The 24,560-nt window shown below is 49.3% G+C and overlaps 1 protein-coding gene across 7 annotated transcripts in view; it reads left to right on the top strand.

The window, feature by feature from the left end:
- Window positions 1-24,560, top strand: part of PPP1R12B (protein phosphatase 1 regulatory subunit 12B) — a 91,161-nt gene that overhangs the window by 8,171 nt on the left and 58,430 nt on the right. For 6 of the 7 annotated variants that reach the window (XM_021377541.1, XM_021377537.1, XM_021377536.1 and 3 more), the window contains exons 2-9: window positions 13,198-13,328; window positions 14,268-14,386; window positions 16,385-16,544; window positions 18,309-18,453; window positions 20,066-20,140; window positions 22,060-22,139; window positions 22,680-22,825; window positions 24,191-24,300. In XM_021377541.1, coding sequence (XP_021233216.1) covers window positions 13,198-13,328; window positions 14,268-14,386; window positions 16,385-16,544; window positions 18,309-18,453; window positions 20,066-20,140; window positions 22,060-22,139; window positions 22,680-22,825; window positions 24,191-24,300 — 966 coding nt within the window. Of the gene's footprint in view, window positions 1-10,131; window positions 12,446-13,197; window positions 13,329-14,267; window positions 14,387-16,384; window positions 16,545-18,308; window positions 18,454-20,065; window positions 20,141-22,059; window positions 22,140-22,679; window positions 22,826-24,190; window positions 24,301-24,560 lie in introns of those variants that run through there. The other variant, XM_021377540.1, reaches the window with a different exon arrangement.

Genomic DNA, 24,560 nt, shown 5'->3' with positions numbered 1-24,560 from the left:
TAGCAAGTGCTGCTGGCCTTCTTCCAGAGGAGGTGGTACGTAGGTTAAGCCTTTAAAGCCGGTTTTATCACCAGTAAATGATGTGTGCTTTCAGTTCTTGTCTTGCTTTGGACTTCATTGTTCTTTGGAAGCAGGTTGAGCTCCGTGCTGCTCCGGGGCAGCTGTGCTGGCTGCCTGCTGGTATCCTCATCCGCTGCCTTAGCTTGTGGGGCACCTGCTCACCGTGTGCAAGCTTCAGAAGGTAAAAGTTGTGCTCATAATTATTGTTTCAGTGATGCTTGAGAAGCAGAAAGCCAATGCTGTGTGTCAGAGCCTCTTCCTGATGGTCCTCTTGGTAGTTTACGAGAGCAGCTGTTGTGCCTGCTGCTCGTCCCTGCAAACAGGGCAGGTCTCTGCAGCCAGCGCAGGGATCCCGCAGGTAACTGCAGCTAATCAAGTCACCAACCGGCTGCGCTTCGTACAGGAGCTCCCCTTTTGAGCCCGATATTCTAAATGTTGCTGTCACCCAGATCTGGCAATTCACCTGCTATGGGCACCTTTGGAGACCACGTCTCAGGTGCCCCATGCCCCTGTCCCATCATACACACAGGGAGCGTGACAGACACTGAGTGCCAGGAGCTTAGATACATTCAGCAGCTGCTTGGAGGAATCGAGGTGGGTGTCTGTTCTGCCCCAGGCTCTAAGCAGCACGTGGCCGGGCGCTGCGGTGGTGTGGCAGGAAAATCCCCCGTGTGTTGTAAAGAACAATTCAGGAGGCATTTATTGCAGAAAAGTCGAGAAGAGAAATAAGGTCGGACAGATTTGATATGGCCCAGTATCTTCCTGAATGTTGAAGTTGTAAAGCTTTAAAATTAAAACTCGGTGATTTTTCAACAGCCGAGTATTATTGCATTGTGCAAGTCATGAGAAATAATGCTTCGTATTTAATAGGAATCTTATTGAATTTGCGGGTAGTTTGCTGCAGCAGCATGAAGGTCGTGTTTCTCAGTGTCCCCTAAGCAATAAATATGAGTGTGTATGGGATATTACCTCGGCGATGCATGATTTTTGGACCCTTTTTCTATTCCTAGCTTACCGAATCCTGAACTAATGCATCTGGCCGAGCACAGCGTTGAAGTATTCTTGCAAAGGATGTATTTCAGCTTTGCAGTTTGTAGTGGCTTTTCTTGTCTGTGCTGGGTGGCTGACAAGCAGAACGTGACCTTCGTGGCTCGAAGTGGTTTGTCTTTTAAATTGATATCGCTCGAGTTATTCTGAACAAGCATTCCCTCGCACTGAAAAAGATAAGTGGAACATTCGTCTGCCTCTTGTTGGGAGACTTCAGGGCTGCGCCAGCCTGTGTGCCAGCAGAGCCAGGGTTTAAGCTCCAGAGCATATTGCATGAGTTATTTTTGATCCCTTATTAATAGCGGCTATAGAAAGAGCCCAGTGCTTATGGCCAAATATTGTCTTATGGCTATTTCCAGTTTTGGCTTCTCTTCAGTCTACGGCTCCATCGATACACAAATTCCATTCTTTTCCATTTAGTTGAGGTGCTCTTAATCTTTAAGAACATTATTCAGTGTTGCAGAAAGCGACCGAGGAACAAAGAATTGATTGTGGTCATTGGCAGTGGCTCCGTGTGCTGGCATTCCAGCCGGCTTCCTGCAAATTGTGCGACTGGCTTCCAAACCAAGGCCTCATCCAAACCGAGCGCTGCTGCACTGGGGAGAGCAGGATGCTCTAACATAACATGATTCCAGAGTTCTCTCTCCCGTGGCAGTGCTGGGGTGGTGGAAGCCTCGCAGTTCTGAAGCCCCGGGGCTGCCTATTGGCGCAGCTGACAGCGTGGTGTTGGCCGTGGTCTTGCTGCCATGACTGGGCTCGCTCTTCCCTTCTCCTGTCTGTTCGAGCTGTTCTCTAATCCCTTGGCTTCTTGAGTGGTGCTCTGGCAGTCCTTGCTGTGTAGTGTGATGCTGAAAGCTGCATCCCTCTCTCTGCGTGGTCTTGGTCATTCTTGGCCCTCCGCTCTGCCTCGGTGCTAAGGGCGATGTGTGGCAGTGGTAGAGCTGTGGATGTGTGGCTGGAAGAGATCAGAGAAGACCTTCTGCTCCCGACCTCTGCACCAAGGCGCAGTCGGGTTCATCGGAGCTGTCTGCAGAGGGTACTTCATTAATCCATTCCTACACATCGCCAAGAAGTGCACATCTGCATCTCCCCTGGACGCCCGCTCCCGCGCCAGGCAAGCTGGGCACTTTGGAAATGCTTCTTGGTGTTTGACCATATCCCACTTTTCTGGAAACAAAACTGAATTCATTGTTCTTCTCTGGGACTGTGAAGGAGGAGCCACTGCTTTCCCTTTCAGGGCAGTCCTCCCAGTACTGGAATACTTTGTTATCCTCAACCGCTGCAGTAAAGCTGCTTCTAATCAACCTTCCCAGCCAGCTGATGTCTCCTAAATCCGCCCTGTGCTTTCCAGGGCAGGGCACAGTGCTCCTGGTACAGCTGCAGAGCGGGCATCCTGCCCTGTCCAGCCCCGCTGGGATTGCCCCCTTCCCATGGTTCTGAATTCTTTCGGCAGCCTTTCTCCAAAGCTCTGGGAGTTTCTTCAGTGCCCTGCAAGCAGAACGCACCATGTTTGTGATGCCGCCTAGATCCGTGAGCAGTGTTTTTGGAGGAGGGGGAGAGTTGTCTGGTGGCTTTTTCCTTCTGATATACAGCTTCTGCTTCGTGTCCGCTTCATGGCTGTTGTATCTTTTTCAATTGGAGTGGGCTAGCATTTTTCAGGGTACTGAAAGCTCAGTGTGCATCTATTTGTATAGAGGCCTAATGATGTTTTCTGGTTTTGTTCCTTTCCAGGCAATTTCTAAAATTCTCTTTGCTTTCTGAGCCCGGAGCTGATGTTTTCCTACAGTTATTTGTTATAATCCTAAGAGCTTGTTCCTGAATGGCAGTCATAAGCTCAAAGCCTTTCATTTTGTTGCACAGCATTAGGCGTATTTTTTTGCCTATGATTCACTTTGCAGTTACCCACATTGAATTTCATCTGTCATCTTCTCAGCAGTCACCCAGCATTGTAAGATTCATCTTTTTCTTCCCTCTCCTGAATAGTTTCAGCAGCAGACTTTATCACCTCACTAGTCACCTCATCTTCCGGATCCTTTGTTTGACACATCGGGCAGCACAGAGCTCAGGAGAGGTTTGCTGGGAAGAAAATCCACTGTGTGTTCTTCATGGCCCTCCCTGCTGTGCAGATATTTCCAGTCCTGCAGGGGCCTTCCCTCTTACCCATGCAACCTGGTGTCTCCAGGAGCCTCGGGGAGGGGCTGGTGAGGAGCAGGTTGGTTTGCCTTCATGCTCATTTGCCTCTGAGGAGCTCCAATGGGTTTTTGTATATCTTATGACTTCCCTTTGTAAAAGCCTTGGTGCTCTCTTCCAAAATAGCACAACTACCCATGTGTTTGTTATTCTGCACTATGCCATCTGCTAATGTAAGGGCCAGCAGCTTGGTTCCGTGGGGTTTTGATAAGATCTCTCTCTATCCTGGGAGTTCCCTCGCTTCCTTGTGAACCCTCCTGGCCATTCCTCAGCCGTGCAGCGAGGCACATCCCGCTCATCCAGCCTACCCAAGCTAAGACATTACTGAGCTGGGAAGAACGCATCTGTAGGATTCTTTCTGCAACTTCAGTGCCTCCCCGGTGAGCTGCTGCTCCTCCTTCACAGCTGGCTCTGAGCTGGGGCTGCTCGGTGGTACCCCCAAGTCCTGTGTGACGCTCTTGCTTCCCCTCTTCAGCAGAAATGGGGAGAGCTGCCCAGAGGTGAGGTTGTTTCATGGCTCTGGCAGCAGGCCTTGCACTCTCCTAAATGTTTACCATCCACATCGTGGCACTTAGCATGAGGTTTGCCTGCTGCCTGCACAGTGCACGTGCCTGTGCCTCCCTCCTGCGGCGCAGCCTGTTGCACGGATGACGCCGTGCAATAAAGGCAGACATGGCCATCCTCTAGCTGGACTTCCACCTGGGTTTGTTTTACTTGAAGGGTGAGTAACTGGTGTGGTTCACCTGTTGGCCCAGCTACTGCTTGGCTGCTGCTTCTGCAAATAGTTCTGGAGGTGGAGAGCTTGCTTGCCCCGCACTCCTGCCCTTTCTTTATTGCTTTACCCTTTTCTGTCTGTGTCCTTTTTTGGCATTAGCTCTCCAGGGCTGTGTGACACTTAGAAGTCCTGACGGAGCACTTGAGTTGTACTGGGCTGCTGCTATCTGAACCACGCAGGGCATCTGCATGGCACTGGAGCAAGTAACCAGTGTCCATTTCACTTATGGAAAACGTAAAAGCTTGGATCAGGTCAGTTTCTTTGATCACAGTTCTCGATGAGTCTCAAAAACTCATTAATGGCAGCTTCCCCATGCGCTTACAGTGCTCGGTCACTCTGTGAAAGCATGCAAGGATCTCACCAAGAGCCAGCATTCCGCAGCACTTGTCCCTCTGTACAGCCTTTATTCTGCAGGTGGTTTCCTTTGCCACCTTCTCTTTTTATAGGCTCCCCAAGGCAGTGGGCACAGCCACAAGCTGCCAGAGCTCAAGGAGCACTGATGCTCTCAGGAATAGGGCTTGAATTTTGGGTGGTCACGTGCGGAGCCAGGAGCTGGACTCGGCGTGGGTCCTTTCCCAGCAGGGCTGTTCGGTTCCCTTCGGTCTGCCAAGCTGATGTTAAAGCCTTTTGGAGCTGTTGTTCCGTGCCTGTGGTAGGAGCAGGCCTGGGAACTGCGTTGCTGGCGTTGTAGGAGCTGGGTTGAATGGGTGCAGCGTTAGCACTGGTGCAGCACCCTCAGAGCTGAAGAATAACTCAGCAGAGCGTTCTCTTGCTCAGTAAACCTATGGTAAATAAATGTCCTTTTTCCGCACGGAAGTGAAACTGTTGCGAGCTTTTTAATTACGAAATGTAGCTATTTCAGTCGGGTACTAAAACAGCCTTAATTGAAGGGCAGGATTTTGTGTTTCATGTCTTGATCCAGTGCCGGCGAGCGCAGGCTGAGTGGGGAGCAGTGACACACTCAGTGGTCAGAACGGCTGAACTGGTGTGACTTGAAATGCTAATGCTGCTCTGCACCAGTAGGAAACTGGCAGCCCCTGCTTTTCAGTGACAGAAAGACTTTATTTTTAGCGCTGGCACTTGATCAAGCGCTGGACTCGCTTCAGGCTCTTCTCGGATGGTATGGAGTATCACCCTGCAACTGCTGTCGAAAGAGCGGGCGTTAAAATCACGTTGGAAGCAGGGAGATGGGGACGGTGGAAAGAGAATAAAACGATGCTCTGGGTGGGGTTTTAAAGAGCGGCGGTGGCAGCGGAGCATCGTGGGGCCGGGTCCCGTGCAATGGGAGGAGCAGCAGCGGGAGCGCAGGTAGCGAGGAACGAGGGCTGATCCCGGCGGCTCCGTGCGCAGCGGAGCACTCGTGTTGCTCGGCTGTCGCTGAGCTGGCTGGGTGCAGCTCAGTGCTGAGCGAGGGGCAGGGAGGCCGGCAGTGCTGTGTGCCCGTGCCCTCCCAGGCAGCGGTGGACGCGGAGCCGTTGGAACAGCTCGCTGCCCAGCCCCGTTAGCGTTCACCTTCCCTTTCTTCGCAGCGATGGCTCCTGCTGCCTAAAGAAGGCAGTGCTGGAAGCTGCGGCATGCGAGGGCCGCCCCGCGGGGAGCAGATAATGCACCGGGCAGCAGCAGAGCGACCCGTGTGCTTCCGTGCTCAGGGCAGTGCCATTGCTGCACAGCTAAAACACCAGTCCCCGATAATTGCCAAGAATTTTACAGGCGTTCAGCTAAGCCATCGGTAGTCCAGTGCGGTGGATGCTCGCGTCTGCCTCCTCTGCAATAAGTTGTCCCCGGAGTGTGTGTAAAGGTGTGGAGAGTTCCAAAACGTGGCTCCTGCTCAGAGCAGTTCTCCACTGGGCATTTTGTGCTGCTATTTCATCTTGAAAACACTACGTTTGAGCAGTGATTATGCCTTTGCACGTATCCCTCTTCTCCCTTGTGCTCTCGTGGGTTTTTGTTGTGCTAATCGTTGAAAGAGATTTGTTGTTAGCTTCTTTTGATGACTGGCGTGCATACTGCCGAGTGCTCCTACGTGTTGGGTTTTGTTTTCTTTCTAATGGGAAAATCTGCCATAATCCATCTCTCTTTTCCTGCTCGCATGAGAAGTATGACTCAACTGCTGCTTAAAAAAAAAAAAAAAAAAAAAGCAACGTCGCTAATTGATCGGAGGAGAAAATGAACGATGTCCTCTCATTTTGTCTCTCTCCCTTTTCCCTGTTTTTTAGAACCGAAGCCGCCTCTTTCTGCTGCTTCCAGTCCGGTTGGTTCAGAATGAGCCTTGCACGGGGCTCTGGGAGAAAGACTTGAAAGCCGAGTTCCTGGCCCGGCAGCGCCTGCGCAGGACATGGCAGCGGCTGAGAGAGGCGGGAGGCACAGAGCTGCCTGGTCAGCAGCAGCAGCAGCTGTGGTGTTTCTCAGGCTCGCAGGCCGAGCTGCACGGGGACAGGATGGCGTGGAAGGGGAAATCTTGGTAGTTCTGACAAAAGCCCCCCGAAGCGCAGGGCCGTGCTCGCGAGGCGCGAAGGCAAGGTCGTACCTCTGGGTGCTGGCAGTTGCTAGTGGTGACAGTTGCGAGGCTATTTCGGGAGCGCTTTTCTCTTTGTTTTCGGTGAGCTCCTCTCTCGGTGTTCCCGGATTTAACCCTGATGCTGTTCAGCTGTCATCGCGCTCGCCGTCCTTCGTGGAGCGCTGCCTGTTTGCGCTGGACGTTGACATCATGTATTTACTCTTCCTTTGCGTTCAGGGGACGGCTGACTCCCTCCAGCTCCAGGCTGGCCTTGTTTCGTGTATTACATCAGGAGAATATAACATAAGTCTTGTCATTTAATCTCTTTGGCTGTGAGCTATGCGTTGTGACAGCGTGACATAACAACCTGCTGTTCCCCCATTGCGGTGTGTTAGCGGTTCATGGCCGCTGCCGTCGATGCGTTCCTCTGGTTTGCAGTAGCTCTCCAACCATTTGTAAAGCTGCTCAAGGTGCTCCAGTTGCATTAGTCACGCAGCCATAAGGCTGTGGCGAAGGAAATCATCTTAAGGCTGAGCTTAAGGAGCGATCTGCTCAGTCTCAGTTCTTCGAGGTTCCCCTTGTGACTGGCGCTGGGTGCTTAGGGGAGAGGCTGGGCTCGTTGCGCTGCGTGCTGCGCTGCAGGCCCGGGGAGGCAGGCGGCCCTGGGGCTCTATCTGCTCCATGAAGTCTGATTTACGGTTTGAAAATACGGGTGAAGTAAATCTTGCGCACGGGAAGGTGCGGGAGCATATGGCTGGGGCAGGTGGGGCCGGCAATCTGGATTTAAACCTCGTTAAGCTGTTGTGGGGGGGTCTCAGATGGAGAGCAGAGAACATGCGGCCTTGAGTTCAGCTCTTCTCACTGCCTGCGTTCGCCGCAGGAATGCTCGAGCTCTTCATTTAGTGGAAAAAAGCCTTTTAATGGGTTTCAGTACGATGTGGCTCTGTCTGATATTGTCCAAGATAATCCTGCTGGTAATGTTAGGAAGAAGTCTGAACAAAACCCGCTTTTGTTGTCCCATATCTAATGCGGAATCTTTTATAGCTCGTGGGTGGTGCAGCCTCTGCCATCCGACTGAGCCTGGGCTGAGTTTCCAGCACAGAAACACAATTGAGGAGAAGAAAGCTGGAGGTGTGGGCAGGCAAAGTGTGTAAGCCGGCGAGGTGTCAGTGCTGGAGGGGAATGGCTGCAGGCAGTGGAGGAGCAGAGCGGCTTTCTGAGGGGTCTAGCTATGGGGAAGGCCCTGAAGATGGGTGTAATGATACCGTACATGGAGGTGGGGTTACATGGAAGAATCTCGAGGTGTTTGCTAATACTTTGACTTAAGAATGACAGAAATTGGGATCGGTGACAGAACAGAGGAAGCCCCCCCACGTGAGGGAGGGCTGGGCATGTAAAGAGCTTTGGAGGCGGTAGCAGCTCTTGCTTTCTCAGTTGGAGGAGAAGCTGATTAAAGCATTACTAAGGTGAGTTCACGGGGCGACCTGATGTCACAGCAGCATTTAGTGCAGGCAGAGCTGCTGTGTTCCTGGGAGACTGACGAGGAAAAGACTGGAGCACTAGGGAAGAGCTGCAGCACGGCCTGTGCCGCTGTGCCAGCCCGAGTGCTCGGCGTAACGGCAGCGTGTGTCTGAGCAGCCAGTTTGCATGCTGTATTTACATGGGACAAGTGGCATTACCAAGCACGCCTTCTATGCAGGAGCCATGAGGAGTGTTACCTGAGAAGGTGACACAGCAGGATTATTAGATTTTCACTCTTCTGTGCAGCAGAAGTTACCAAGATAGGATTCTGTCACGGGACTGATGTCTTCATAGTGGAGGCACGCGGCACAGAAGCTGAGGCAGTAGCCCTGTCGTCTTTTCCCTTTCTGCCTCTTACCTCTGCCTCAAGAAAATGCCTGAGTTCTCTCTTAAATCCTGCACAATGGAGGATGGAACGCCAGAGAATTAAACACACCCAAATTAAAACCACAGGAGTTATTACAGGTTTCCTGGCTGACTTTGATTCTAAGCTCTTGTATGCTTACTGCTGCTATTTTATTACATGATCGTATGACACTGGGTGATGGAATATGCTGCTTGTAAACTAAATATTTACTCAGCGGGGCTGCATTTAGAAATGCAGCGCGCTCTCAGCCGGCTCCATCCTCGTTAGGTGCGCTGGCGGGCACGGTGCTGCCAAGCCATGCAGGTAACAGCTGCTGAGGTGCACGCTGTGCTCTGATGAGAACTGTTCTCCTTGAGAACCACGGCTCTGGGCTGGTTCTGGTGTTAACGTGCTGCTGGGGCCACGCGTGGTGCCCTCAGCTGCTTGTCGTGCCCGCCAGGCCCTTCCCCACCTTGGCAGTGCTCCTTCGGGTGCTCTCTGTAGCATCTATGTCCTTCTTACAGCACGGCACCCAGCCCCGCGCTTGGGACTGGAGCTGAGGCTGCGCCAGAGCAGGGCAGGATTTGCTCAGTTTGAGGCATCCCCAAAAAATGAGTAGGGTTGTGCCGCTTCCAGGCGGCGATGTGCGTGAGCTGGGCCGCTGGTGCTGTGACTGCCTGGGCCTCAGCCCACCCGGCTCCTTTTAATCCTGGTGTTGCCATCTCCCCTGCAGGCAGGCCCAGGAGATAGGCAGCCCCAGCCTTGGCAGCGCTCAGAGCTGCTGCGTTGCTGATATCCATCACAAGTCAGGCGAGGCTTGTGTGTTCGGCGTGCTGCGAGGAAGGAGCAGACACTAACAATGTTATAATAATGAGGTTTCATTCAAGATAAAGATCGGATTGTGTCTGGCTGTCGAACAAGCCTTGCCAGGCAAGCAGAGCTTTGCAGAGCTGCTCTGGGACGTTTCCTGGTGGCCCTTTTCGTTACTGTAATGTAAACTTCATACGTTAAAGAAGAATGTGTTGGTGGTGGCAAAAAAAAAAATGTCAGTGAGCGTCCCTGTCCATGGAGGGCTACACCTGTCAGCGAGGAGGGGGAAGCTAGAACGCATCGTCGGCAAATTTTAGAAACTGAGCACTTCCTCCCTATGGAAAAACTGCTCCGTGCTGGTCCTCTGCCAGGGGCAGCAGGGACGTGTGAGCGGGGAGGGCAGCCTGCCCACGGCGCGGGGCTTTGGGCTCCGTGTGCTCTGTCTGAGCGGCTCGGTGGTGATCCTGGGCTCTGGGTGCAGTTTGCACCAAAGGCTGCTTGAGCTGGAATGCGTGAGCGCTGTTCCAGAAGCACCTGGGTCTAACCCAGCGCCAAGGAAGGTACTAGAATGGCAGGAGATCAGCCGGGCCGGGGCCTCTGGCTGCAGGGAGGGACAGTCCTGTGTGCTCCCACCCTTGGAGCCTGTCGTATCTCTTACAGGTAGAGGACGAGAAGGGAAAGTAGAAATTAAAAATGGAAAGAGACAAAACTGCCGTGCTCTGTGGTTAACCCTGCTCTTAGCCTCTCTTAGCGTGCTAGCTGCAGTTCATACACATGTCCCAGGGCTGCTCAGGGTTAGCAGTGCCCAAAATTGAAAGAAATGAGCCTATATATATATTTTTTTTTTTCTGCAAAGCAAATTTCAGCAGCAGAATAGGGGAGGAGAGTTCCTCACATCAAATATCTCCCTGCCGAGAAGGCAGCGCTCCTTCTCTTTCCTCGTTTTTGGGGCTGGGGGGCAGGGGTCTGCTTTGTGGTGCTGCTGTCTGCTGTAAGTTATTCTTACCATGTACCGAGGAACGCCGCATCAAATAAAAGAGGAGGACTTTGCATAGCGATAGATCCTCTCCGGTTACTAAACTTACCACTCTCCTAAATTTAAGGCTCGGGGATTAATAGTACTTAAAGGAGGACACATCGGCCGCTTTACTTCCTCTCTGTCCTCTTCTCCTTCCTTCAGTAACCTCAGGAAACCTGCTTTGCTTAAGCAGAAGGCGAGCAGCCCCTGGCTCTCTATGGGCAGTGTTTGCAGGTAGCTCGGTGGAGCACCCAGCAGATCCATGCTGCAGAGCTGGCAGCCGCAGTCAGGGCTCCCCGTGCTGGGTGTGCAGACGTGTGCCCTGAGAACTTCAGAATGGGGAGAATTCCTCTTCCCTGTGGCTTTGCTTGAGAAACTGTTACTGTATGTGGGTTCCGTGCAAACGTGTGAGTGTTACTTGGTTGATACTTAGCAGTATGCACAGGAATGCATCGCAGCCCCTGGAAGCTGCCCTTCCCTCTGCCCTCACTTTATACACTTCTTCTGAAGTTCTTCAAGTTCAGGAGGCCTTTGGGCGTTCCTCGCTTTCCTCCATCCCACCCGCCGTCCTCTTAGTGTCAGCGCTGTTAGTGTGTCCGGTGGAGCAGCGTTCTCTTGGGGTGTGCGGCTGAGGAGCAGTGCAGGTGAAGCAGGCCGTGCCAGGGCCGTGGGATGCTTGTCCCTGCTGCTGCTCCCTCGGCCTCGGGGCAGCAGGGAACTGCTGGGGTTCCGCAGCCCTGCGCTCACTCCAGTTCTCGTGTGTCGCCCGCTAATGCTAAAATCAATATTTGCCGATCGCATAACGTGATCAGCAGCGTTGCATGATGGGTGCAGAGGGGTGGAGCGGGGCCGGTTCTGCTTCGATGCTAAAGAGCCCATCTCTGCCGTGCTGTGTGCTGATCCATCCTGGTGCTCAGCTTCCTTGGCGGCAGGTCCCGCACACAAAGCGCTGCGGGTCCTTGGAGCGCGGCCCTGCTGCTGCCAGCACGGGGGGGTCACAGCGCGCTGCCATCGCTGTGGCTGCTCAGGGCCGAGTCACATTACTGCGGATTTTGCTGTGGGAACAGGTGGGGGTTTATCCCATTATCCCTTCTGGTCCCAGCGTGCGTTCCGTAGGAACCGTGCAGGAAAGGCACCAGCAGAAGAATGTGGCCGACAGCGAGTGTAAATTAAAGACGTGGGTTTTACTTTTATGTACCTAAACAGATTTCTTTTATAATTTTTCTTTTAGTCCAATACATAGCGGCTTGAAGAGCGTAGTGGGCGGCAGCTGCTCGGGTGGTTTAAATGATAAAGAACGTAAATAGAACGCTCTATCTGTCCGACAAACGTGAAGCTCCCAGGAGGAAGGAGTTGTGGAGGCTGCTCTGCGCTGTGTGCTCAGACTGCGGGCAGCCCTGCCGTGCTGGGCTCCTTCACAAAGGCACCAAGCGCCAGCCTCGCTGCTTTGTGCAGCTACGGAGATGAAGTTCTGTGTCATTCCTTGGTTGGCAGAAAGTGGTTGTCCTCCAAAGAAAGCACTGCCCCGGAGAACTTGGCTTGGCCGTTATCAGAGCGATGCGCTTCTACGTGTTAGCTTTAAATCAAGAGTTATTTGTGATGGTTATGTGCCCACGTTAAGGTCTGAATAACTCATTGGTAAGAGTAATTTGTGTGAGATAGTGCAGGATTGCTTCTTCGGGGGGGGTTGCGTAGAGATGCTCCTTCCCTCCCCTAGCAAGTACTGAAAATGGAGACCAGTGAGCGCTGCTCATTGAGCGGAGCCCTCAGATGCTCTGAAGGTCATGCAGCGTTTGGAAGCACCACGTGGCTGCTGGGGCTGATGGATGCACCCGCACCGAGCTGCGGGAAGGGCCCGAGCACCATGGTGCTGGGAGGACGTGAGACCGAGCGGCTTGCCTTCCTCGTAGCGAGGAGCCAGGTCCCTGCCCGTAGCCGAGCACGCGGTCACAGACTCCTTTTGCCTCCCAGTCATGCTTGGTGCTCCTTAGCTGAGGCACGTGTGCTTGGACACGTGTTAAGTTGCCAGCTCATCCCTAAATAGCAGCCTCCAGTGACCTGCAAGCGCAGCGCGGCGCGTGCTGTAACCAGGAACCTGGGGAAGGAGGAATTCCACCTTACAGAACTGCTGAGACCTGAAAATCCAGCTGGGTTTTCTTCTGGCAACTTCAAAGCTCGCAGGTCTCTGTAAATTCCGGCTCTGCAGTTAATAGAGCAGCTAATAAAGGGTTGTTCTGTTCAATAGCTTGCTGGGTCTGTGGTGCTAACAGAGAAAGTTGTACTTTGTTATAGTCAGGAGAATCAACACAGCTGAATAACAAAGTTGTACTCAATATGTGCCATTTCATGTTCTGATTTTTTTTTTTAGGCAGTCATGTTTATAAAATTCTGCTCTTGCTATAGCTGTATCAGCAGAGGGCTCCATCCAGAGTGCAGGTGCCGTGCTTTACTTGCTCTGCTTGAAATTGTGCTGCTTCTGCCCATCCCCACCACCAGTGGGAACTCCCTTCATTGCCTGTCCTGATGTCTGGGGGAGCAGTGTTATCTAAACAGACACACAGCTTGCTTTGCCCCGAGGGATTTGATGCCGTACCTGAAACCAATGCAGATCTAGCACTCCATGGTGCATTGCCACGCGCCAGGGAGAGAAATGTTGGGTAGAGGAGGGAGATGTGCATTGGTGAGAAGTGCAAAGCCTGAGTAGATGTAGAGGCTGTCCAGCACAGACTCACTGAGTTACAGTTTGGTTTTGAAAGCTCTGAAATGAATTTAGTTCACGCCTCCGTGCTGCCTTACATTTCCAAGTGTGAGAACGTCAGCTCAGGAGCTGCCTGCTGCCAATCAGCTGCCAATGGAAGCTGTTCACGTGATTTAACATCATTGCCTTTTTTTTTTTTCCTTCAATTCTTCCCTTCCTCCCCTTTCTCCCTCAGGCCTGTATAGACGAGAACCTGGACATGGTGAAGTTCCTCGTAGAAAACGGAGCCAACGTGAACCAGCAAGATAACGAGGGCTGGACCCCCCTGCACGCGGTGGCATCATGTGGCTATCTGAACATAGCAGAGTGAGTGAGTTTCAGGCTATTATGGGTATTGGTAACACTTTGCACATCCTCGTCTTTGGAGTGGGTGCAGAGATGCTCTGAAGCTCATGCAGCGTTTAGAAGCAGCATCAAAAAAAGAAGATGCTTTCCTTCTTTTACTGAGTCCAAAATTTGTTACTGCTGGGGTGGAGCCTATAACTGGTTGTTACTCTGATCCCATTAGAATGAGTTAGGATTCATTGGGTACTTCACTATAACACTGAGCAGAAGAGAAGCACGAGGGCTGGTGGGCACTGATGAGCACAGAGGTGTCAGCGAGGAACTCCTGCAAAACTGGAGCTGTTACCTCAGAGGGGTTTGGGGTTTTCTTTCTCTGAAAATAATTCTGTCATATACAAATACAAGATGTATGTTAGTGTGATCGCATGTACGTAGCTACGCTAGTGTGAAACACAAATGTTAAGTACATTGCATAGTATAAAGCCATTAGAAGGTGAACTGCACCAATGCTTACCCTGCTTGTGAGGCTTAGGGTACTGGTACTTCTTGTGCACCAAGTTGTTCTGAGAGTTGCCCAGATATGGGACCTGTGGTGCTGGAATAACTGGAGCCAAGGAACTGGCAAACGTAAGGGGTAGAAGGAGGCATTAATTGGTTTTGAATGAAACAAATGAAAAAACTGAGGATCGCTTGGATTAAAGGCATCACCTCTCAGATGAGTGCAAGAACTGGGGACACTGAAGTAGCTACAGGGAAGCAAAAGTGATTTGCAAGAGCTACTGACCAGGAGCCTTGCACTTAACAGTGAACTTTTCTAGAGCAGAATGTGAACCACTTATTTGGTAAAGGAACCGGAATGAGAAGGTCGTATACTTTGTTCTGCCGCTTGGTTTGCTGTGTAAGTGGCTCTGAAGCCTGCACATGAGGTCTAACGTGTCGGCATGGCTCTCGTTCACACAGGTATTTAATTAGTCATGGAGCCAATGTGGCTGCTGTGAACAGTGAGGGGGAAGTCCCGTCCGACATCGCGGAGGAGGCGGCCATGAAGGACCTGCTGCTGGAACAAGTGAAGAAGCAAGGCAAGTCAGCGGTGGGATTGAGTACGTGAGGGTTAGACAGAGAAGGGTTTCTCTAAAGAAGTTCTGTAGGCTTTCTGCTTCTCTATGGATAAGGAGATCTGATCTGAAATCCGTCCTATGCGGTAGCAGAGGCATTTCCACTTAGAACATTAGAACAAATGCAGAACACTTGTGTTGTGCATTCTCTGTCCCTTTTGGTAGGATTCTTTGAAGCAAGACGCCGCAGCTTCAAAGCGGCATCCTGAAAGCTGATTCTTTAGATCCATTCATTTGAAAAGTGAGATTTAATTCTGACCTCTGGTACCAGGGAGAGGCGTCACTTCACTAAGACTTGGTAATGCAGAAGTGAGATTCACTGCCCTGCCCAGAGCAGGGGCCAGGAGTGCTATGTGTGGCCTGGGGTGACCTGCTTTATCCTGATCCTTCCCAAGACTTCTGCAGCCCATCTGCTCTGCTGTTTCCCCTTTGCTGGTCAGGTGTGTCCATGTGAGTTGTCCGTCAGTGGTAGAAGTGGCTTGGACAGTGTCTTAGTGAGGGGACGTTTCACCAGTGTAAAGTTTTCTCTATACTCATGAAATTCGTCTGCAGGTGCTTAGGTGTCTGTACGTGTGTATGAGAAGTTTAAGTCCTACCTGTGACGTTCATCAGGAATGTTCTTGAAGGATGCAGCCTGTCTCTCTTTAAAGTGCATAATGAGATCTGTGCGCTGTAAGAGCATATTTGAAAACCTGGGAGGGATTGAGGCAGTAATTCCGCCTCTTGCAGATATTTTACCTGACACTTCTTAGGATTCTGTTTGGCTTTTTCATTGCCTCACCACATTAGCAGCATCCTGCTAAGATGCCCTAGAACAACCATCTGTCTCTGCTGAAGGGCTTCCTGTTGACACAGTTTAAAAGGTTCATAATTACTGGAATAAACGTGTTACAAACTTTAGATAAGCGTCCCTGCAGCTTTGTCTTCAACCGTAGCAGAAACAGATGCCTAAGGCAAGAACAAGAACAGGACAAGTGCGCACGATTTCCCTCCCAAGTATCTTCCCAGCCTGCAGCCACTGTGCCTCAAGGCATTCCTGAGCCAGGTGGACTTCTGCGTCCCTGTGAATCCGCCGTGGATTTCTGTTCTGTGGACTTGTGCAGTCTCTCTTGAACTCTGAGCATGTGTAGCCTTCCATTTAATGTCTCCAGATGTGCTGCTCCTCTTGTGCAAATTTATAATTCTTGTTTTGAAGCCGTTTGCAATTTCAGTCTTTGCAACATCATGCAATATTTCTCGGTTCACAGTCTGAATTGAGAAGTGTTTTCTTTTGTTCTATTTTAAGCCTAATGCCATGCAGTTCCTTGGTAATCATGTTGTTGTAGTGAAAGGACTAATCTGTAGGGCCTGATGCTTTTCAATATTGTTCTTGGTTGTTTTAATTTGGCCTTTTATTTCCACCTCCTATCGTCCAAATGATTTAGAAGTGCTTTCCCAGAATCTAGTGGCTTGCTGCTTGGAGGAGCTGATCAGATCTGCCTTCCAGAATGCATGCCATGCATGGCCCTGGTGCACTCCCTACATGCAGCTTACTCACTTGCTGAATTTCAAATGAGCACGCAGCTGGGGTTATGCTGCTCTTACAGAGGATGTCTTAGGATTGTTTCTGCACATCTTGCACAATTTATTTATTTTTAATTGCTGTTCATGAATTGGTTCTTTTACTCTGGAATACAGCGTGTTTGTAATAGAACCCATGACTGGCTCAGTGAAGCTAGTCGTTGACCAGGAGAGTTTGCAACCAGTGCCTCTACTTTCAGATCTGAATATTTAATCTTGTTTTAAGTCAGATCAGGCAACTTTGAAGTTTCTGTCAGTGATGCAGGAGCTCTCCCAGCTTTTGCTGATGTTTTTGGAAGATGTCAGAGGCTAATGATCTTATAGCAAATGAAAAATAGGGTAAGTTTACAGAGTGCATGGGAGCTTTCACCTGATAATCTCTTCTGTGCTTTGCTGTCTTAGGTGTGGACCTAGACCTGGCAAGAAAAGAAGAGGAGCAGCAGATGCTGCAGGATGCCCGGCAGTGGCTGAACAGCGGGAGAATCGAAGATGTAAAGCAGCCTCAGACGGGTGCCACCGCGCTTCACGTTGCTTCAGCAAAGGGCTACTCTGAAGTCATGAGGTAGGAGCTCCTTCCCGTGGCTGATGTGTTGGATTGAGCGTGGTTTTCTGAGGAACAACCGGACAGTTTACACAACCAGAACATCAGTCTAGTAGAAGAATGCAGTGTCCACCTCTGCCTCAGTGTCCCCACCACTTAATGCTACTGCTCTTGTAGCCATCAGCAGTGACAGAGATCCCACCATGTCACAGTTCTGCCTCTCGTGCTCCAGCACGAATAAGCTCATAATGAACGTAAGCTTGCCCAGGGTAGTGCTTCCTGGCAATGAAGCATCAATATTTTTACAGGTAGAGTCGAGTCAGGATGTCCCAGCAGTAAAGCTTCCTTCTCCATTAATAACCTATGGGTGGAGCTGCTCATACCCAGGTTGAAATGCTTTCTGGAAACATTCATCCACCTTGATTCCTTATTTCATAGTTTTAAGTGATGTGACTTGATACGTAAGAGCTGCTTCTTATCAAGCTCAAGTAATTTTGCTAATCTCCGTGTTTCCTCTTAGTATTCATTCGTTAGAACTTATAATTGAGTTATAAGCTGGCTGTGTCTCTGCTGTGCCCAAGAATGCTAATTCAACACAGATCATACGGAATAGAAATCTAATATCCCTTTGAACAACACGGGGCGTTGGTCCCACGGGTTTTGTCTGCAGTCAATGGAAGCTGTGTTCGCCACTTGCCAGGTGTCCACTTCTGATCAGCCACTCCTTGGCATTAAATGCCCTAGTGATAAACAGATCTCACAGAAGGCTGACATTGTTTCACTCTTGTGCATTTTATGGCCGCCCTGTAAGTTCAAATACAAAGCTTCAGTGACTTAAACCAAAGGGGCCGAAAGGCAGCAGCTGGCTAACTCAGATGAGACATGGAATTTGTCTGTGACCTTGAGTGTCTTAATAACTATGTTCCTCCCTTTTGCCAGCTGGAGAATCAACATAAAGTCAGCACCTGATTTAAAATTGCTTTTTGAGGGAAGCACACTGCTGCTGTCACAGCTCCGTGTTTTATTTAGCACAATAACGTGTCAGTGCAAAGCTGCAGGAGTTTGAAAACCGCTCGTACTGTTCTGGGGTCGTGCTAGATTTCCCCTGAGCTGAAGGAACGTGGCTCTGGGTGGTGGAAATGCCACCATGGAAACGCTCGGTGTCAGTTTTACTGGACCTGCAGAATTCCCCTGGGATGTCCTTCAGTAGTTAAGCAGCTGGCCAGCAGTCAGTTTGGATATACGAGCTGCTCGGTACTTCCACCTGATCACTTGCGTGCTGTTGTGCGTGTGCCTCTGAAGCTTCAGACAATTGTCTCTCTCCTGTTTGTTTTGGTTTTAAATATTCAAGCCCCAGATGCATTGCAGCACGGTGCTTTGGGCGATGGAGGGGGCGGTGGCTGGAAGGTGCACGGCGATAAATGGGATGAGAGGATGTTCCCAGGCAGTTCACTTGGATAAGATGTGATTGAACCGTGCAAGGTCCGGGCTGCACCGACACAGATTTGGAGTTGTCCATTATTTAATCTGCAAATTTAACAGCTAATGATCACAGTCAGCAATATCTCTGCCTCTTGCCTGGCAGTCCTGCCAGCGCTGTGTCCTTACAGGCTGTTCCTACAGTGTGTGGCCTTGTTCTCCAGTAGAACCAACACCAAACTTGAGTTACCAAATGCCTTCCCCGCGCCAGTTGCTGTGCTCTACTCACTTGTTACAGAGATTGTGTTCTGGAGCGAATACAGAAGTCCTTGAGTGGGCAGGAATCAATGTTGCTTCTTTTCTCAGGCTCTTGATCCAGGCCGGGTTTAATTTGAACGTCCAGGACAACGATGGCTGGACTCCGCTCCACGCTGCTGCGCACTGGGGGGTGAAGGAAGCCTGCTCCATCTTGGCTGAGGCGCTGTGCGACATGGACGTCAGGAACAAGCTGGTCAGTGAGCACAGCTGCTGGCACCACGTGCAGTGTGTTTCATAGCGAGATGCATATCGGTTTCATTGCCGTAATTGCTTATCGGTTTGACCCAGCAGCGTGGCAGGTTACGTGGTGAGCGGTTCTGTATGTGTGCTAGAGCATTTAAAAGCAACAGGGAATAAGGACTCTTGGCAGGAGGCAGGAAGAGGAGATTTCAGGTATTAGCGGAAAACATCCGTGATGAAACTGAAGGACCAAGGGTGTGAGGGGATAGGGGCTAATCTGTGTTTTCCTGTTTCAGTGTAACCCTACCATGTTAGACAACAAGAGAAAAACAGTCTTGGAGTGCGAAATAACATGCTAATGTTAAGCTATAAAGCACTGCAAACTCATGAGCCCTTGAGAAACTGGCAGCTTGAAAACTTTCCTATTCTTGTGTCTTGATCATAAAAAAAGGAAATAAAATTCACAATGCTTGTGAGAAACGAGTGAGGAAAAATAGGGCATTTGTGAGGGGGAAGGAGAGCACCCCCCCTCCCATGCTAAGAGCTGGAAGTTTGCTTGGAGAGCCCATGGCTGTTGAGGAGCTGAGGTCTTCTTGTCCACAGCTGCTCTTTGTGTTCCCCTCCCTGCTGTGCTGTGACGTCCCAGCAGTGCAGTACCACTTCTCACTGGAGCAGATTCATTTGTACCATGGCTGCTCCTGGAGTAGGAAATGGGGTTGTGTTTACCTGGAAACAGCATCGGGGGTTGAAAGCAGACGAGAATTTGGTAAGAGATTTATAGCACTGTGTGGTCTGAGTGCATCTGTCTGTACTGGAAACCGATGTGAAAGAAATCTCTGTAGGAGGAGGCACCACTTTAGCATGGTGAGCTCTGTGGCATTCAAAATATGGGGAATTGTTTTTGTTTTTAATGCCATCAGAAGCTTTTCCAAAGCGGTCAGAAGGCGTGTGGGTTTTCTATTTTGATAGCCATGAAAAGAAACAGACACAATTGTGTTTGCTGCAGTCGGTTGCCAGATATTTCCTGTCAAAGACTATTACCTTGCTAAGTCAGATGGCCAGTACGGTCTGTATTTATTTGATCATTAGCCATCAAGTTTCAATACGGTGTAAATGGAACTCGATTTCTTGTTTAATGCCCCAGAGCAATTTTTTGGGTTTCTCTTATTTGTGAATGTCCTCGGATGTGGAAATAGCCCCCCAGTTTTTTGGCCTGCTGTCAATGGGCAGCCCTTCAGGAGGTTCAAATATGCAGTAATAGTAGAGTAGAATAGTAGATTCTGCTATAGAAAATAGAAGAACTAGTTGTTCACAATCCTTCTCAGTCCAAGGGTGTGCTTTTCACAACCCAGATACTCGGATGTTTTAGTCCTGTCTTAAATTTGGGCCGTGGCAATCAGGGAGCTGTGCTTCCCTGAGGAAAGCTGCTCTGATGAGGGATTGTGTCACGAACCCATCGCTGTCACCTGGCGTTCCCTGCTGTAGGGTGTAACAGAGCATTGCTCAGCACCTGGGCAGGGTGGCTGTGGTGTACATTCAGTTTTGTTCTTCACTGACAAATAGTGTTTCTTTGAGCATTAATGGCATGCCACATTGAATAGCCTCTTGTGCTCTTTTTGCACCAGGGCCAGACGCCATTCGACGTGGCCGATGAGGGGCTGGTTGAGCATTTAGAAATGCTGCAGAAGAAGCAGACAGTGGTGAGTTTTTGGCAGATCGTTTTCCACCTGTCCAGTTACCTTCACCTGTGCACGGGTGTTCTTCAAGCACATGGCGTCCACAGAAGCACGAAGCAGAGGTCCAGCTATTTCTTATGTCATTCACTCAAGGATCACTAAATACACCAATAATTTCAGTAGGTAGAAATCTAGAAAACTGGATGACTTGACTGTACCAAGGAGGTCTGCTGATGTGCACAATTCCATAAGCTGCTACGGAGTATGTAGTTCAGCTTTGGAATTGCTCCTTTTGTTGCTTTTGTTTGCTGGCAAACTCTGTAATGTCAAACTGCTCCGTACTTAATGAGCAATTACCCGAGTCCACGTCGTGTTTGTATCTAGGGAATTACACTGTCACTGTTGGGAAAGGTTTGTGATTTCAAAGCCGTGTTAAACTGCTGCCTCAAAATGCAGTGCAGATATTGGATGGATTTATGAGCAGAAAGTTATCATTTAAGGAAAAAAAGGCAAAAATATACATTGATCAAAGTAAAAGCCAGTCATCAGGCCAAAAAGCAGGTTTGGGAGTACATTTTTTCCTATTTCTTCTGTCTATGCAATTATATCATTTGGGTGCTTCCAAAAAAAAAAAACCACCACCTTTTCAAATTGAAAATAATAATAAAAATCAGAAAATATCACTGAAAACGTTGGATTCAGAAACAGACATAATGAGAACGCTGCTGGTAAAACTTGGTGGAGTATTTTGAGGAACTGACAATGTGGGCGGCAGAACTCGAGCTCTGATCATAGCACAGCTGCTGTCACCCTTAAATAGCATCCTTAACATTCACAGAAAGTTTTAAAAAATTAATCAGCTTCTCCCTAAATGAGGTGTTGATAAATACTCCCAGAGCTGTTCTGTGGATTCCCTGCTCTCTAGATATGCCAGGGTAGTGCAGGTAGATGTATTCTTCAGGAGAGAAGCGAGGAAACAGCCACGAGACTCTTTTGGATGAGTGCTTACCCATTTTTAGGCTTGCTTTGCAGGAGATAGCAACCCCCTGCTTCTCTAAATTGGTAGCACTAGATAAAGGCCATCTCCATTTATGAAATGAACGTAGCAAGCTTTAGCAGGACTGGAAAGGAGGGAAGAATCCTTCTCCTACGTTCTGAATTTCCAGAGTTCTTCCTTCTTGTTCTGGTGTCAGCTCCTTCTATGAAAAAAAGGAGAGAATAACCAGGCTAGACATGATACAAAGGAGACAGGCTTCAAGGCGAGCCTCCAATTGCTATCTTCATTCATATGTTATTTATTTTAACCTCAGCTGTCCCTGTGCTTTTAGATTTCGGTTTTGGTTACGATTGTGTCCATCAGCGGTGACACATTTCTACCTGGGGAAATCCTTCAGTTGCTGCAGTGAGGGCAGGTCCTCAGTCCTGGCCAGTGCTTCCTTTTGGCATTGAGGGATTTAAGAAGGGACCACCCTCGTGGGAGATCCTTCCCCCTGCACTGGGCACGCTTGAATGCTTTCCCCTGCCAACGAGTGCATAATGGGAACACAGGCAGCAGATTTTACACGGAATCCAACGTGATTTCATGGGTGTCCAACCACATGTGGACAGACCTCCAGTGCTGTGTCTGCGTGGGCAGGTGCAGGGCAGGGCCGTGAAAGTCACAGTTTGACTCTGGGTCTCAGCAGGGACTGCTGCAGAGTCCAGTTGGGCCTCGTTGCCCTGCAGCTGCAGGCTGAGGACGTGCTCTGTGTCTGCAGCTACGTGCTTACGGAGCTCTAGACCAAGGCACCCAGAGCTCCTGCGGATACGCATCTATTGAAGGAGCTTGCTAGACAAATTCACAGTATTTTTCATCTAACGAGGCTGAGGTGTCCATGTGCTGAGGTGCCTTGCTAAGATGTCTTTCTTTGTTCTTTCTGCAATCTGCCTGGACTTTTGGACAGCTGCGGAGTGAGAAGGAGACGAGGAATAAGCTGATTGAAGCTGACATGAATGGCAAACCTCAAAGCGGAGTCTTCCTGAAGTATGTTTCTTTCCTCTTCTTTGAAAAAAAGGCTGCACAGTGCAATAGGAGAGCAGCACCTGTAAACAGTCACCTGCTTCAGCTGGTTTAAAAGGTCTACTGCTGTTTGTGGCTATTCCTTGATTCAGGCTCTTTTAAATGTAATATTAGATGCTTCTTACCATACCCATTGAATGGCAGAGCAAGGAGCTGTTGGACCCCCAGCTTCTCTTCCTGATTATCTCTTCGACCTTTGGGCTGAGAATTTCTGCTTCGCAGCTGCAGAGCCATGCAGCCTTGATGGTGGATTGCCTTTTCCTAGGAAAAGAGAGGAGACTGCATTTCTTCGCTCTGAGAAATGCCTGCAAAGTTAGGAAATGAAAGACTGGCATTGGAATCCATGGAAAATGAGCAGTGCTGGAAGGCCTGGGATGCGGGGTGTATAGACTGATGTAGTCAGCTTGCATCTTCTGTGTGTAGCAGATCATGTCTGTGTGTTCCTGAGAAGTAGAACTCAAAAGTAACTCACTTGATAATCCTTAAAATTCCTGTTTCTTACAGCAAAGAGAAAATTCTCTATGAGGAAGATAGGCTGAAGTCCATGGAGACGGAGGAAGAGAACAAGGACTCAAGCAGTTCTAGCTCTGAAGAAGAGGAAGAAGCTGAAGAAGATGAAGTTTCAGAATCGGATGCTGAAAAGGAGTCGGGTAAGATATAGTTCAGTTTGAGGTTTAATAGTTAGCCAGGCAGTAATAGGAATTGAATTTGAGAACTGCATTTTTTTTTTTTACTTAGTTGTTAAAGACATCCTGAAATCTTACTTCATGTGTATATGCATGGAAGAATACAGCTAGTGTACTAAAAAAAAGCTGACTTTCAGATCAGCATCACTTTTCAGAAAAAACACCATGCATAGTATTTTAGTTTCTACTCCCATCTGACTTGGACTTAAGGTAGCACACTGGACATTCTCAAACAGCAGGATTTTTTTCCTCATCGTTCCCGGGGTGAGTGCTTCAGGTGCTGCAAGATGGTAGGAGACAGCTGAACATGCAGGAAGGCAGTAGCCCTGTTGTATGTGGATCAGCGAGCTGGAAAGAAAGGCTGAAGGTGTTCTGTGTCATTACAGAGATGAGGAAAGCTTTTCTTATGGTGACGTATAATAATTGCAGAACAGAGTGGAAAGTAAGAATTAAGTACCCCAGGTGACATCAGCCTTTACATTACAGCGTGTTGCTGGTATCTTATCCCTTTGTTTGGATCTCATTTTTGTTTTCCATGATCTCTAAGGCTTCCTTAATTAGTTTAAATAGTATATATGTGCAGCACAAATAGTTGAAATAAAAATAGTTACTTTCACAACAATAAACATTGTGTTCCATATTTCCACAGAGAGATGGATTCTTAAATACAATGTGATCAGAGGTTAAACTACTTTTAACACCATCTTACTTGGCCTGTGTCTTACTTGGCCTATCCTTCTTCTGCAGTTGATTCCTTTCAGTCACGTTGCTCACAGTTCTTTCCAGCCTCTCGTTATGACTTAGCTTTGTGCCCTTGTAATTAGGCTTTACTGTAAGGGCTGAGCTCTGAACCCCACTTCCAGAGCAGGCTAGCACTCAGCACCTAGCCCAGCACGTGCTGGCTGCCAGGGCAGCTCTGTTCTCCCCTTCCCGTGGCATCAGGGACTCTCCCGTGTTTTACAGGCTGCTACAAGCTGACATAGGCGAGGAGAAATGAGCACAAAGTAGGGAGGACATTTCTCAGACATGTTGTATGTGGCTGTGTTTGGTAAGCAGTCTGTCTTAGAGGCAGACTTTCTTTCTGAGAATGTTTTCTTGCCTGGGAATGAAGTTCAAAAAGTTTACTTGGCAAATACATCCATCTGGTGACTGTGGAAGTTACTATTTCGTAAGTAAAAAGCCTCCTTGAAGTAAAGCTTGTTTAGCCTTGGCATCATCTTTGAGATCTAAGGCCTGCCTGGGTCACAGCAACCCTGAACTTGAGTGCTTGTAAAGAAGGGCCTTGGAGAATGTGATGCTGAAACATTTGGTTTCTTTTTAAAATTATAGAAAGGAAGGAGGAGTCCTTTGCCAACCACTCCAGCCATGACACCAGGCCCAGCATCACTGAGCAAATACCACCACCAGAGTCCAACTCCTTCACTGCATCTGCCAGAAGAGTAAGTGAATTTGGAATCGGTGGGGACTGGAACAGTGCTTGAAAGCAGCAGGGTTAGCTGGGAAGGAGGCACTCTGAAGCTGACTCTCGGGCAATTTGGGAAAGCACAGTGATATGCAGTTTTGGTAAAGATGCTGCATTAACAGCAATAGAAGACTAGCACAGAGGAGGATATTTGTATGATACAATGCCTCTTCTAGACTCTTACCTTCTGAAACCAAACTGTGGTGTGGGCAAGGAAACCTTACTTGCCACAAGTGC

This window comes from Numida meleagris, chromosome 25 (assembly GCF_002078875.1).
Source record: "Numida meleagris isolate 19003 breed g44 Domestic line chromosome 25, NumMel1.0, whole genome shotgun sequence".
NCBI lineage: Eukaryota > Metazoa > Chordata > Aves > Galliformes > Numididae > Numida > Numida meleagris.
Note: the sequence above shows the minus strand (reverse complement) of the source record. Positions and strands in the feature narration are given on the sequence as shown.